The following is a 16,095-nucleotide window of genomic DNA, read 5'->3' as shown; positions in this document are numbered from 1 at the left end:
TGTCCAGTCAGTCAGTGTGTCTGTATGAACCCCTCTCTCTCAGTGCAGTGTTAATGTACTGGAGTGTCCAGTCAGTCAGTGTGTCTGTATGAACCCCTCTCTCTCAGTGCAGTGTTAATGTACTGGAGTGTCCAGTCAGTCAGTGTGTCTGTATGAACCCCTCTCTCTCATTGCAGTGTTAATGTACTGGAGTGTCCAGTCAGTGTGTCTGTATGAACCCCTCTCTCTCAGTGCAGTGTTAATGTACTGGAGTGTCCAGTCAGTCAGTGTGTCTGTATGAACCCCTCTCTCTCAGTGCAGTGTTAATGTACTGGAGTGTGCAGTCAGTCAGTGTGTCTGTATGAACCCCTCTCTCTCAGTGCAGTGTTAATGTACTGGAGTGTCCAGTCAGTGTGTCTGTATGAACCCCTCTCTCTCAGTGCAGTGTTAATGTACTGGAGTGTCCAGTCAGTGTGTCTGTATGAACCCCTCTCTCTCAATGCAGTGTTAATGTACTGGAGTGTCCAGTCAGTCAGTGTGTCTGTATGAACCCCTCTCTCTCAGTGCAGTGTTAATGTACTGGAGTGTCCAGTCAGTCAGTGTGTCTGTATGAACCCCTCTCTCTCAGTGCAGTGTTAATGTACTGGAGTGTCCAGTCAGTCAGTGTGTCTGTATGAACCCCTCTCTCTCAGTGCAGTGTTAATGTACTGGAGTGTCCAGTCAGTCAGTGTGTCTGTATGAACCCCTATCTCTCAGTGCAGTGTTAATGTACTGGAGTGTCCAGTCAGTCAGTGTGTCTGTATGAACCCCTCTCTCTCAGTGCAGTGTTAATGTACTGGAGTGTCCAGTCAGTCAGTGTGTCTGTATGAACCCCTCTCTCTCAGTGCAGTGTTAATGTACTGGAGTGTCCAGTCAGTCAGTGTGTCTGTATGAACCCCTCTCTCTCAGTGCAGTGTTAATGTACTGGAGTGTCCAGTCAGTCAGTGTGTCTGTATGAACCCCTCTCTCTCAGTGCAGTGTTAATGTACTGGAGTGTCCAGTCAGTCAGTGTGTCTGTATGAACCCCTCTCTCTCAGTGCAGTGTTAATGTACTGGAGTGTCCAGTCAGTCAGTGTGTCTGTATGAACCCCTCTCTCTCAGTGCAGTGTTAATGTACTGGAGTCTCCAGTCAGTGTGTCTGTATTAACCCCTCTCTGTCCTTCAGGATTCACTCAGAATTTCGATGGGATGTTTGAGGGCTCGTCCCGGGACCCTGGTGATATCGCTCTGGCCCTGTACTCAGCCCTGTTCTCCTACTCCGGGTGGGACACCCTCAACTTTGTAACAGAGGAGATTAAGAACCCTGAGAGGTATGTATGAGGTACTGAAGGAATAGGGGTTCGTGTCGTTCAAACTCAACACTGTGCCTGTTTGTGTTGTTCAAACTCACCACTGCGCTGGTGTGTGTCATTCAAACTCACGTCTGCGCTGGTCTGTTCTGTTCAAACTCACCACTGTGCTGGTTTGTGTTGTTCAAACTCACCACTGCGCCAGTCTGTTCTGTTCAAACTCACCACTGCGCCGGTTTGTTCTGTTCAAACTCAACACTGTGCCTGTTTGTTCTGTTCAAACTCACCACTGCGCCAGTCTGTTCTGTTCAAACTCACCACTGTGCCTGTTTGTTCTGTTCAAACTCACCACTGCGCTGGTCTGTTCTGTTCAAACTCACCACTGCGCCAGTCTGTTCTGTTCAAACTCACCACTGTGCCTGTTTGTTCTGTTCAAACTCACCACTGCGCTGGTCTGTTCTGTTCAAACTCACCACTGCGCCAGTCTGTTCTGTTCAAACTCACCACTGTGCCTGTTTGTTCTGTTCAAACTCACCACTGCGCTGGTCTGTTCTGTTCAAACTCACCACTGCGCCAGTCTGTTCTGTTCAAACTCACCACTGCGCCAGTCTGTTCTGTTCAAACTCACCACTGTGCCTGTTTGTTCTGTTCACACTCACCACTGCACCAGTTTGTTCTGTTCACACTCACCACTGCGCTGGTCTGTTCTGTTCAAACTCACCACTGCACCAGTTTGTTCTGTTCACACTCACCACTGCACCAGTTTGTTCTGTTCACACTCACCACTGCGCTGGTTTGTGTTTTTCACACTCACGTCTGTGCTGCTATGCTTCTGAAGATTGTGTGCCTTCTTCTTTCGGGGGGTCTTGTCAACGGTGACAGGGGCTGAGCGACCTCACAACCCCTAAAAATCAAGGCGCTATATAATAATAATAATAATAATAATAATAATAATTCCTTACACTTATATAGCTCTTTTCTGGACACTCCACTCAAAGCGCTTTACAGGTAATGGGGATCCCCTCCACCACCCCCAGTGTGCAGCCCCACCTGGATGATGCGCCAGAACCCTCCCCACACATCAGCTATCAGTGGGGAGGAGAGCAGAGTGATGTAGCCAGTTCATAGAGGGGGATTATTAGGAGGCCATGATTGGTAAGGGCCAATTGGAAATTTGGCCAGGACGCCGGGGTAACACCCCTACTCTTTTCAGGAAACGCCCTGGGATTTTTAATGACCACAGAGAGTCAGGACCTATATCTTGGGAAAGACAGCAGTGCCGAAGCAGTACTGAGGAATGCCGTGAGATTCATTGTCTGTCTGTTCGCCGGGTCCGGCTGGGACACCCTCAGCTTTGTCCCGGTGGAGAGGATGAACCAGAGGGGGTGGCTCCTCGGCGCTCAGAGCCGCTGCCGCCTCACACACCTGCCTCTGCTGGCTCAGCACAGCGGCGCCTGCTTGTCTTTTACTGCCCCCTGGTGTTGAAGAGCTGCACGTGCGGGTCGTGGGAGAAATAGTGTCACAGAGAGAGAAGAAACAGCAAAAAGAAACAGACCCTGACGAACTACAGGCTCAGTGACCACAGCCTGGCCATAGAAACTGGGCGACACAGGCAGACCTGGCTGTCCAGAGAGGACAGGCTCAGTGACCACAGCCTGGCCATAGAAACTGGACACAGGCAGACCTGGCTGTCCAGAGAGGACAGGCTGTGCTCCCACTGCCAGCGGGGAGAAATAGAGACAGAGGTGCACTTTCTACTGCGCTGTGACTGATACTCTGGGATTAGAGAAACATTCTTCCCGAAATTCAGAAATCTAATCCCAGAGTTCCCACACCTACCAGAATCACAATAGGTCCCAATCCTACTGGGAGAGGGAGGAGGGAACTCAGTTGATCTGGCAGCCCAGTATGTGATCTCCTGTCACAGCCTGAGGAACAGTGAGTCTGTCTCCCAATAATGCTCCAGCCGCCTACAGTATATGTCAATATTTTATAATATGTCTTTGTTGTAAATGTCTGTAATATGTCTGTAGATTTTATTTTACTTTTATTTTTTGTTTTGTTCCATGTTAATTTTATTATGTTTATTTGCTTTGGCGACACTGATTGTACCCATTGGTCACTAATAAAGCACCTTGAACTGAACTGAAGTGAATTAAAGAGAACTGTAGCCACACACGCATCCCAAGAAAGTGATCTTTAGACAGATCACGGGTGAGAGAAGTGTAGGGAGTCGCAGCGCAGTCCTGCGAGGGCCTGAGGCGGGTTTTAATCTGTTATGAACACGGCCAGTTCCTGTGAACACTGAAGGAGACACACGAGGTGCATTCCCCACAGTGAAGGAGACACACAGGGTGCATTATACCCCTCTAGCCTGGTGGGTTCCTAGAAGCTAAGTGGCCCGGGGATCTCAGCCAGCTGTGTCTGGAGAGAGTCCAGGGTATCGGCTTCAACAACATGGCTGGGCAGCTTGTTCCCCACCCCCACCCCCCTCTGTGTAAAGAAGAGCCTCCTGTCCTGACTGGAGGAGCTCACCCAGCTGTGTCTGGAGAGAAGCCAGGGTATCGGCTTCAACAACAGGGCTGGGCAGCTTGTTCCCCACCCCCACCCCCCTCTGTGTAAAGAAGAGCCTCCTGTCCTCCGTTTCAAAAGCTCTTTCCTATCAATTCTGGAGGCATGCCGTGGGTTGTCATTGTCGTTGGCCTTGGGTTGACTCAAGAGAGGTTGGATGTGCCCCGAGGAAAGACTCTAATAGACCTTGAGCCTCTGTCTCCCCCTTGTGTCCGCACTGTGTACTGCAGGAACCTGCCCTTGGCCATTGGGATCTCCATGCCCATCGTGACGACCATCTACATCCTGACCAACCTGGCCTATTACACTGTCCTGGACATCCCCTCCATCCTGGACAGCGACGCTGTGGCCGTGGTGAGTCCAGAGCGCTGACACCTAGTGGGTTGGTGTAGTACTGCAGCACAACTGCATGGTAAGAGCTGCATTTCTGCTCTTATCGCTTACAGACATTTGCAGATCAGGTGTTTGGAGTCATGAACTGGACCATACCGCTCGCTGTCGCCCTCTCCTGTTTTGGAGGACTGAATGCATCTATTCTGGCAGCGTCTCGGTGAGTGGACCTTTCCTACACACTCTCAGTGCAGTGTTCATGTACTGGAGTGTCCAGTCAGTCAGTGTGTCTGTATGAACCCCTCTCTCTCAGTGCAGTGTTAATGGACTGGAGTGTCCAGTCAGTCAGTGTGTCTGTATGAACCCCTCTCTCTCAGTGGAGTGTTAATGGACTGGAGTGTCCAGTCAGTGTGTCTGTATGAACCCCTCTCTCTCAGTGCAGTGTTAATGTACTGGAGTGTCCAGTCAGTCAGTGTGTCTGTATGAACCCCTCTCTCTCAGTGCAGTGTTAATGTACTGGAGTGTCCAGTCAGTGTGTCTGTATGAACCCCTCTCTCTCAGTGCAGTGTTAATGTACTGGAGTGTCCAGTCAGTCAGTGTGTCTGTATGAACCCCTCTCTCTCAGTGCAGTGTTAATGTACTGGAGTGTCCAGTCAGTCAGTGTGTCTGTATGAACCCCTCTCTCTCAGTGCAGTGTTAATGTACTGGAGTGTCCAGTCAGTCAGTGTGTCTGTATGAACCCCTCTCTCTCAGTGCAGTGTTAATGTACTGGAGTGTCCAGTCAGTGTGTCTGTATGAACCCCTCTCTCTCAGTACAGTGTTAATGTACTGGAGTGTCCAGTCAGTCAGTGTGTCTGTATGAACCCCTCTCTCTCAGTGCAGTGTTAATGTAGTGGAGTGTCCAGTCAGTGTGTCTGTATTAACCTGTCTCTCTCTCACAGGCTGTTCTTTGTGGGGTCACGAGAAGGTCACCTCCCAGACTCTCTGTGTATGATCCATATTCATCGCTTCACCCCTGTCCCGGCTCTGCTTTTCAATGTGAGACTTAATTTCCTTCAGAAGTACAGTGTTCAGTAGTATATGCAGTAGTAGTATGTACTGCAGTATAGTGGCGTGCAGTACAGTATAGTGTACTACATTATAGTGGTGTGCGGTATAGTACAGTGTACTGCAGTATAGTGGGGTGCGGTATAGTACAGTGTACTGTAGTATAGTGGGGTGCTGTATAGTACAGTGTACTGTAGTATAGTGGGGTGCGGTACAGTATCATGTACTGCAGTATAGTGGCGTGCGATATAGTACAGTGTACTGTAGTATAGTGGGGTGCGGTTTAGTACAGTGTTCTGCAGTACAGTGGTGTGCGATATAGGAGGCTGTGGTTGTGTGTGTAGAGTAGAGTGTCAGCGTGAACCCTGGTGTGTTGTGTCGTTGTGCAGGGGGCCATGGCTCTGGTCTACCTGTGTGTGTAGAGTACAGAGTGTCAGTGTGAACCCTGGTGTGTTGTGTCGTTGTGCAGGGGGCCATGGCTCTGGTCTACCTGTGTGTGTAGAGTACAGAGTGTCAGTGTGAACCCTGGTGTGTTGTGTTGTTGTGCAGGGGGCCATGGCTCTGGTCTACCTGTGTGTAGAGTACAGAGTGTCAGTGTGAACCCTGGTGTGTTGTGTTGTTGTGCAGGGGGCCATGGCTCTGGTCTACCTGTGTGTGTAGAGTACAGAGTGTCAGTGTGAACCCTGGTGTGTTGTGTTGTTGTGCAGGGGGCCATGGCTCTGGTCTACCTGTGTGTGTAGAGTACAGAGTGTCAGTGTGAACCCTGGTGTGTTGTGTCGTTGTGCAGGGGGCCATGGCTCTGGTCTACCTGTGTGTGTAGAGTACAGAGTGTCAGTGTGAACCCTGGTGTGTTGTGTTGTTGTGCAGGGGGCCATGGCTCTGGTCTACCTGTGTGTGTAGAGTACAGAGTGTCAGTGTGAACCCTGGTGTGTTGTGTTGTTGTGCAGGGGGCCATGGCTCTGGTCTACCTGTGTGTGTAGAGTACAGAGTGTCAGTGTGAACCCTGGTGTGTTGTGTTGTTGTGCAGGGGGCCATGGCTCTGGTCTACCTGTGTGTGTAGAGTACAGAGTGTCAGTGTGAACCCTGGTGTGTTGTGTTGTTGTGCAGGGGGCCATGGCTCTGGTCTACCTGTGTGTGTAGAGTACAGAGTGTCAGTGTGAACCCTGGTGTGTTGTGTTGTTGTGCAGGGGGCCATGGCTCTGGTCTACCTGTGTGTGTAGAGTACAGAGTGTCAGTGTGAACCCTGGTGTGTTGTGTCGTTGTGCAGGGGGCCATGGCTCTGGTCTACCTGTGTGTGTAGAGTACAGAGTGTCAGTGTGAACCCTGGTGTGTGGTGTCGTTGTGCAGGGGGCCATGGCTCTGGTCTACCTGTGTGTGTAGAGTACAGAGTGTCAGTGTGAACCCTGGTGTGTTGTGTCGTTGTGCAGGGGGCCATGGCTCTGGTCTACCTGTGTGTGTAGAGTACAGAGTGTCAGTGTGAACCCTGGTGTGTTGTGTTGTTGTGCAGGGGGCCATGGCTCTGGTCTACCTGTGTGTGTAGAGTACAGAGTGTCAGTGTGAACCCTGGTGTGTTGTGTTGTTGTGCAGGGGGCCATGGCTCTGGTCTACCTGTGTGTGTAGAGTACAGAGTGTCAGTGTGAACCCTGGTGTGTTGTGTCGTTGTGCAGGGGGCCATGGCTCTGGTCTACCTGTGTGTGTAGAGTACAGAGTGTCAGTGTGAACCCTGGTGTGTTGTGTTGTGTTGTTGTGCAGGGGGCCATGGCTCTGGTCTACCTGTGTGTGTAGAGTACAGAGTGTCAGTGTGAACCCTGGTGTGTTGTGTCGTTGTGCAGGGGGCCATGGCTCTGGTCTACCTGTGTGTGTAGAGTACAGAGTGTCAGTGTGAACCCTGGTGTGTTGTGTCGTTGTGCAGGGGGCCATGGCTCTGGTCTACCTGTGTGTGTAGAGTACAGAGTGTCAGTGTGAACCCTGGTGTGTTGTGTTGTTGTGCAGGGGACCATGGCTCTGGTCTACCTGTGTGTGTAGAGTACAGAGTGTCAGTGTGAACCCTGGTGTGTTGTGTTGTTGTGCAGGGGGCCATGGCTCTGGTCTACCTGTGTGTGTAGAGTACAGAGTGTCAGTGTGAACCCTGGTGTGTTGTGTTGTTGTGCAGGGGGCCATGGCTCTGGTCTACCTGTGTGTGTAGAGTACAGAGTGTCAGTGTGAACCCTGGTGTGTTGTGTCGTTGTGCAGGGGGCCATGGCTCTGGTCTACCTGTGTGTGTAGAGTACAGAGTGTCAGTGTGAACCCTGGTGTGTTGTGTCGTTGTGCAGGGGGCCATGGCTCTGGTCTACCTGTGTGTGTAGAGTACAGAGTGTCAGTGTGAACCCTGGTGTGTTGTGTCGTTGTGCAGGGGGCCATGGCTCTGGTCTACCTGTGTGTGTAGAGTACAGAGTGTCAGTGTGAACCCTGGTGTGTTGTGTTGTTGTGCAGGGGGCCATGGCTCTGGTCTACCTGTGTGTGTAGAGTACAGAGTGTCAGTGTGAACCCTGGTGTGTTGTGTGGTTGTGCAGGGGGCCATGGCTCTGGTCTACCTGTGTGTGTAGAGTACAGAGTGTCAGTGTGAACCCTGGTGTGTTGTGTCGTTGTGCAGGGGGCCATGGCTCTGGTCTACCTGTGTGTGTAGAGTACAGAGTGTCAGTGTGAACCCTGGTGTGTTGTGTTGTGTTGTTGTGCAGGGGGCCATGGCTCTGGTCTACCTGTGTGTGTAGAGTACAGAGTGTCAGTGTGAACCCTGGTGTGTTGTGTCGTTGTGCAGGGGGCCATGGCTCTGGTCTACCTGTGTGTGTAGAGTACAGAGTGTCAGTGTGAACCCTGGTGTGTTGTGTCGTTGTGCAGGGGGCCATGGCTCTGGTCTACCTGTGTGTGTAGAGTACAGAGTGTCAGTGTGAACCCTGGTGTGTTGTGTCGTTGTGCAGGGGGCCATGGCTCTGGTCTACCTGTGTGTGTAGAGTACAGAGTGTCAGTGTGAACCCTGGTGTGTTGTGTCGTTGTGCAGGGGGCCATGGCTCTGGTCTACCTGTGTGTGTAGAGTACAGAGTGTCAGTGTGAACCCTGGTGTGTTGTGTCGTTGTGCAGGGGGCCATGGCTCTGGTCTACCTGTGTGTGTAGAGTACAGAGTGTCAGTGTGAACCCTGGTGTGTTGTGTCGTTGTGCAGGGGGCCATGGCTCTGGTCTACCTGTGTGTGTAGAGTACAGAGTGTCAGTGTGAACCCTGGTGTGTTGTGTTGTTGTGCAGGGGGCCATGGCTCTGGTCTACCTGTGTGTGTAGAGTACAGAGTGTCAGTGTGAACCCTGGTGTGTTGTGTTGTTGTGCAGGGGGCCATGGCTCTGGTCTACCTGTGTGTGTAGAGTACAGAGTGTCAGTGTGAACCCTGGTGTGTTGTGTCGTTGTGCAGGGGGCCATGGCTCTGGTCTACCTGTGTGTGTAGAGTACAGAGTGTCAGTGTGAACCCTGGTGTGTTGTGTCGTTGTGCAGGGGGCCATGGCTCTGGTCTACCTGTGTGTGTAGAGTACAGAGTGTCAGTGTGAACCCTGGTGTGTTGTGTTGTTGTGCAGGGGGCCATGGCTCTGGTCTACCTGTGTGTGTAGAGTACAGAGTGTCAGTGTGAACCCTGGTGTGTTGTGTCGTTGTGCAGGGGGCCATGGCTCTGGTCTACCTGTGTGTGTAGAGTACAGAGTGTCAGTGTGAACCCTGGTGTGTTGTGTCGTTGTGTAGGGGGCCATGGCTCTGGTCTACCTGTGTGTGTAGAGTACAGAGTGTCAGTGTGAACCCTGGTGTGTTGTGTCGTTGTGCAGGGGGCCATGGCTCTGGTCTACCTGTGTGTGTAGAGTACAGAGTGTCAGTGTGAACCCTGGTGTGTTGTGTCGTTGTGCAGGGGGCCATGGCTCTGGTCTACCTGTGTGTGTAGAGTACAGAGTGTCAGTGTGAACCCTGGTGTGTTGTGTTGTTGTGCAGGGGGCCATGGCTCTGGTCTACCTGTGTGTGTAGAGTACAGAGTGTCAGTGTGAACCCTGGTGTGTTGTGTTGTTGTGCAGGGGGCCATGGCTCTGGTCTACCTGTGTGTGTAGAGTACAGAGTGTCAGTGTGAACCCTGGTGTGTTGTGTTGTTGTGCAGGGGGCCATGGCTCTGGTCTACCTGTGTGTGTAGAGTACAGAGTGTCAGTGTGAACCCTGGTGTGTTGTGTCGTTGTGCAGGGGGCCATGGCTCTGGTCTACCTGTGTGTGTAGAGTACAGAGTGTCAGTGTGAACCCTGGTGTGTTGTGTCGTTGTGCAGGGGGCCATGGCTCTGGTCTACCTGTGTGTGTAGAGTACAGAGTGTCAGTGTGAACCCTGGTGTGTTGTGTTGTTGTGCAGGGGGCCATGGCTCTGGTCTACCTGTGTGTGTAGAGTACAGAGTGTCAGTGTGAACCCTGGTGTGTTGTGTCGTTGTGCAGGGGGCCATGGCTCTGGTCTACCTGTGTGTGTAGAGTACAGAGTGTCAGTGTGAACCCTGGTGTGTTGTGTCGTTGTGTAGGGGGCCATGGCTCTGGTCTACCTGTGTGTGTAGAGTACAGAGTGTCAGTGTGAACCCTGGTGTGTTGTGTCGTTGTGTAGGGGGCCATGGCTCTGGTCTACCTGTGTGTGTAGAGTACAGAGTGTCAGTGTGAACCCTGGTGTGTTGTGTCGTTGTGCAGGGGGCCATGGCTCTGGTCTACCTGTGTGTGTAGAGTACAGAGTGTCAGTGTGAACCCTGGTGTGTTGTGTCGTTGTGCAGGGGGCCATGGCTCTGGTCTACCTGTGTGTGTAGAGTACAGAGTGTCAGTGTGAACCCTGGTGTGTTGTGTCGTTGTGCAGGGGGCCATGGCTCTGGTCTACCTGTGTGTGTAGAGTACAGAGTGTCAGTGTGAACCCTGGTGTGTTGTGTTGTGTTGTTGTGCAGGGGGCCATGGCTCTGGTCTACCTGTGTGTGTAGAGTACAGAGTGTCAGTGTGAACCCTGGTGTGTTGTGTCGTTGTGCAGGGGGCCATGGCTCTGGTCTACCTGTGTGTGTAGAGTACAGAGTGTCAGTGTGAACCCTGGTGTGTTGTGTTGTTGTGCAGGGGGCCATGGCTCTGGTCTACCTGTGTGTGGACGACATCTTCCAGCTGATCAACTACTACAGCTTCAGTTACTGGTTCTTCGTGGGCCTGTCCATCGCTGGTCAGCTGTACCTGCGCTGGAAACAGCCTGACCGCCCGCGGCCTCTCAAGGTGAGAGCCTCTACACACAGCACAGCACAGCACTGTACACACACACCACAACACAACACTGTACACACCACACAGCACTGTACACACACACCACAGCACTGTACACACCACAGCACTGTACACACAGCACAGCACAGCACAGCACTGTACAGCACTGTACACACAGCACAACACTGTACACACCACACAGCACTGTACACACACACCACAACACAGCACAGCACTGTACACACACACCACAGCACAGCACTGTACACACCACACAGCACTGTACACACACACCACAGCACTGTACACACCACAGCACTGTACACACAGCACAGCACAGCACAGCACTGTACACACAGCACAGCACAGCACAGCACAGCACTGTACACACAGCACAGCACAGCACAGCACTGTACACACACACCACAGCACAGCACAGCACTGTACACACACACCACAACACAACACTGTACACACCACACAGCACTGTACACACACACCACAGCACTGTACACACCACAGCACTGTACACACAGCACAGCACAGCACTGTACACACAGCACAGCACAGCACAGCACTGTACACACACACCACAGCACAGCACTGTACACACACCACAGCACTGTACACACACACCACAGCACTGTACACACCACACAGCACTGTACACACAGCACAGCACAGCACAGCACAGCACTGTACACACAGCACAGCACTGTACACACCACACAGCACTGTACACACACAGCACAACACAGCACAGCACAGCACAGCACTGTACACACAGCACAGCACAGCACTGTACACACCACACAGCACTGTACACACAGCACAGCACAGCACAGCACAGCACAGCACTGTACACACAGCACAGCACTGTACACACCACACAGCACTGTACACACACAGCACAACACAGCACAGCACAGCACAGCACTGTACACACAGCACAGCACAGCACTGTACACACACACCACAACACACCACAGCACTGTACACACAGCACAGCACAGCACTGTACACACACACCACAGCACAGCACAGCACTGTACACACACACCACAGCACAGCACTGTACACACCACACAGCACTGTACACACCACAGCACTGTACACACCACAGCACTGTACACACAGCACAGCACAGCACAGCACTGTACACACAGCACAGCACAGCACAGCACTGTACACACACACCACAGCACAGCACAGCACTGTACACACACACCACAACACAACACTGTACACACCACACAGCACTGTACACACCACACAGCACTGTACACACAGCACAGCACAGCACAGCACAGCACAGCACTGTACACACAGCACAACACTGTACACACCACACAGCACTGTACACACACACCACAACACAGCACAGCACTGTACACACACACCACAACACAACACTGTACACACCACACAGCACTGTACACACACACCACAGCACTGTACACACCACACAGCACTGTACACACAGCACAGCACAGCACAGCACAGCACAGCACTGTACACACAGCACAACACTGTACACACCACACAGCACTGTACACACACACCACAACACAGCACAGCACTGTACACACACACCACAACACAACACTGTACACACCACACAGCACTGTACACACACACCACAGCACTGTACACACCACAGCACTCTACACACAGCACAGCACAGCACAGCACAGCACAGCACTGTACACACAGCACAGCACTGTACACACCACACAGCACTGTACACACACAGCACAACACTGTACACACACAGCACAGCACTGTACACACAGCACAGCACAGCACTGTACACACACACCACAACACACCACAGCACTGTACACACAGCACAACACAGCACAGCACTGTACACACAGCACAACACTGTACACACACACCACAGCACAGCACTGTACACACAGCACAGCACTCTACACACAAACCACAGCACTGTACACACCACAGCACTGTACACACATCACAACACTGTACACACACAGCACAGCACAGCACAGCACTGTACACACATCACAACACTGTACACACACACCACAGCACAGCACTGTACACACATCACAACACTGTACACACACATCACAACACTGTACACACACACCACAGCACAGCACAGCACTGTACACACACAGCACAGCACAGCACAGCACTGTACACACAGCACAACACTGTACACACACACCACACCACAGCACAGCACTGTACACACACAGCACAACACAGCACAGCACTGTACACACATCACAACACTGTACACACACACCACAGCACTCTACACACTCAAGGTGAGAGCCTCTACACACAGCACAGCACAGCACAGCACTGTACACACACACCACAACACAGCACAGCACTGTACACACATCACAACACAGCACAGCACTGTACACACACACCACAGCACAGCACAGCACTGTACACACCACACAGCACAACACAGCACAACACTGTACACACACACCACAACACAGCACAGCACTGTACACACATCACAACACTCTACACACACACCACAGCACAGCACAGCACTGTACACACCACAACACTCTACACACCACACAGCACTGTACACACACACCACAACACACCACAGCACTGTACACACACACCACAACACAGCACAGCACTGTACACACATCACAACACTGTACACACCACACAACACAGCACAGCACAGCACTGTACACACCACACAGCACTCTACACACACACCACAGCACTGTACACACCACACAACACTGTACACACACACCACAACACACCACAGCACTGTACACACACACCACAACACTGTACACACACACCACAGCACTGTACACACCACACAGCACTGTACACACCACAGCACTCTACACACTCAAGGTGAGAGCCTCTACACACAGCACAACACAGCACAGCACTGTACACACACACCACAACACAGCACAGCACTGTACACACACACCACAGCACTGTACACACCACACAGCACTCGACACACACACACCACAACACAACACAACACAACGCTCTACACACACACACTCCACACTGTGATTCTCTCTCTGCAGCTGTGCCTGCTTTTCCCAGTGGTCTTCTGCCTGTGCACTGTACACACACAACACAACACAACACAACACAACACAACGCTCTACACACACACACTCCACACTGTGATTCTCTCTCTGCAGCTGTGCCTGCTCTTCCCAGTGGTCTTCTGCCTGTGCACTGTACACACACAACACAACACAACACTACACACACACACTCCACACTGTGATTCTCTCTCTGCAGCTGTGCCTGCTCTTCCCGGTGGTCTTCTGCCTGTGCACTGTACACACACAACACAACACAACACAACGCTCTACACACACTCCACACTGTGATTCTCTCTCTGCAGCTGTGCCTGCTCTTCCCAGTGGTCTTCTGCCTGTGCACTGTACACACACAACACAACACAACACAACACAACGCTCTACACACACTCCACACTGTGATTCTCTCTCTGCAGCTGTGCCTGCTCTTCCCGGTGGTCTTCTGCCTGTGCACTGTACACACACAACACAACACAACACAACGCTCTACACACACACACTCCACACTGTGATTCTCTCTCTGCAGCTGTGCCTGCTCTTCCCGGTGGTCTTCTGCCTGTGCACTGTACACACACAACACAACACAACACAACGCTCTACACACACACACTCCACACTGTGATTCTCTCTCTGCAGCTGTGCCTGCTCTTCCCGGTGGTCTTCTGCCTGTGCACTGTACACACACACACAACACAACACAACACAACGCTCTACACACACACACTCCACACTGTGATTCTCTCTCTGCAGCTGTGCCTGCTCTTCCCGGTGGTCTTCTGCCTGTGCACTGTACACACACAACACAACACAACACAACGCTCTACACACACACACTCCACACTGTGATTCTCTCTCTGCAGCTGTGCCTGCTCTTCCCGGTGGTCTTCTGCCTGTGCACTGTACACACACAACACAACACAACACAACGCTCTACACACACACACTCCACACTGTGATTCTCTCTCTGCAGCTGTGCCTGCTCTTCCCGGTGGTCTTCTGCCTGTGCACTGTACACACACACACAACACAACACAACACAACGCTCTACACACACACACTCCACACTGTGATTCTCTCTCTGCAGCTGTGCCTGCTCTTCCCGGTGGTCTTCTGCCTGTGCACCGTACACACACAACACAACACAACACAACACTCTACACACACACACTCCACACTGTGATTCTCTCTCTGCAGCTGTGCCTGCTCTTCCTGGTGGTCTTCTGCCTGTGCACCGTACACACACAACACAACACAACGCTCTACACACACTCCACACTGTGATTCTCTCTCTGCAGCTGTGCCTGCTCTTCCCGGTGGTCTTCTGCCTGTGCACTGTACACACACAACACAACACAACGCTCTACACACACACACTCCACACTGTGATTCTCTCTCTGCAGCTGTGCCTGCTCTTCCCGGTGGTCTTCTGCCTGTGCACTGTACACACACAACACAACACAACACAACGCTCTACACACACACACTCCACACTGTGATTCTCTCTCTGCAGCTGTGCCTGCTCTTCCCGGTGGTCTTCTGCCTGTGCACCGTACACACACAACACAACACAACACAACGCTCTACACACACACACTCCACACTGTGATTCTCTCTCTGCAGCTGTGCCTGCTCTTCCCGGTGGTCTTCTGCCTGTGCACCGTACACACACAACACAACACAACACAACGCTCTACACACACACACTCCACACTGTGATTCTCTCTCTGCAGCTGTGCCTGCTCTTCCCGGTGGTCTTCTGCCTGTGCACTGTACACACACACACAACACAACACAACACAACGCTCTACACACACACACTCCACACTGTGATTCTCTCTCTGCAGCTGTGCCTGCTCTTCCTGGTGGTCTTCTGCCTGTGCACCGTACACACACAACACAACACAACGCTCTACACACACTCCACACTGTGATTCTCTCTCTGCAGCTGTGCCTGCTCTTCCCGGTGGTCTTCTGCCTGTGCACTGTACACACACAACACAACACAACACAACACAACGCTCTACACACACACACTCCACACTGTGATTCTCTCTCTGCAGCTGTGCCTGCTCTTCCCGGTGGTCTTCTGCCTGTGCACTGTACACACACAACACAACACAACACAACACTACACACACACACTCCACACTGTGATTCTCTCTCTGCAGCTGTGCCTGCTCTTCCCGGTGGTCTTCTGCCTGTGCACTGTACACACACACACAACACAACACAACACTACACACACACACTCCACACTGTGATTCTCTCTCTGCAGCTGTGCCTGCTCTTCCCGGTGGTCTTCTGCCTGTGCACTGTACACACACACACAACACAACACAACACAACGCTCTACACACACACACTCCACACTGTGATTCTCTCTCTGCAGCTGTGCCTGCTCTTCCCGGTGGTCTTCTGCCTGTGCACTGTACACACACAACACAACACAACACAACGCTCTACACACACACACTCCACACTGTGATTCTCT

General features: G+C 52.1%; 1 protein-coding gene across 3 annotated transcripts in view; it reads left to right on the top strand.

Moving 5' to 3' along the window:
- slc7a7 (solute carrier family 7 member 7) overlaps nt 1–16,095 on the top strand; it is a 34,849-nt gene that overhangs the window by 11,937 nt on the left and 6,817 nt on the right. For 2 of the 3 annotated variants that reach the window (XM_088634241.1, XM_088634240.1), the window contains exons 4-8: nt 1,184–1,328; nt 4,109–4,232; nt 4,325–4,428; nt 5,150–5,246; nt 10,378–10,527. In XM_088634241.1, the coding sequence (XP_088490367.1) occupies nt 1,184–1,328; nt 4,109–4,232; nt 4,325–4,428; nt 5,150–5,246; nt 10,378–10,527 (620 nt within the window). Of the gene's footprint in view, nt 1–1,183; nt 1,329–4,108; nt 4,233–4,324; nt 4,429–5,149; nt 5,247–10,377; nt 10,528–14,688; nt 14,800–16,095 lie in introns of those variants that run through there. The other variant, XM_088634242.1, reaches the window with a different exon arrangement.

Source organism: Lepisosteus platostomus, chromosome 6, assembly GCF_059453375.1.
Source record: "Lepisosteus platostomus isolate fLepPlt1 chromosome 6, fLepPlt1.hap1, whole genome shotgun sequence".
Classification (NCBI taxonomy): domain Eukaryota; kingdom Metazoa; phylum Chordata; class Actinopteri; order Semionotiformes; family Lepisosteidae; genus Lepisosteus; species Lepisosteus platostomus.
This window is presented reverse-complemented; position numbering and strand designations above follow the sequence as displayed.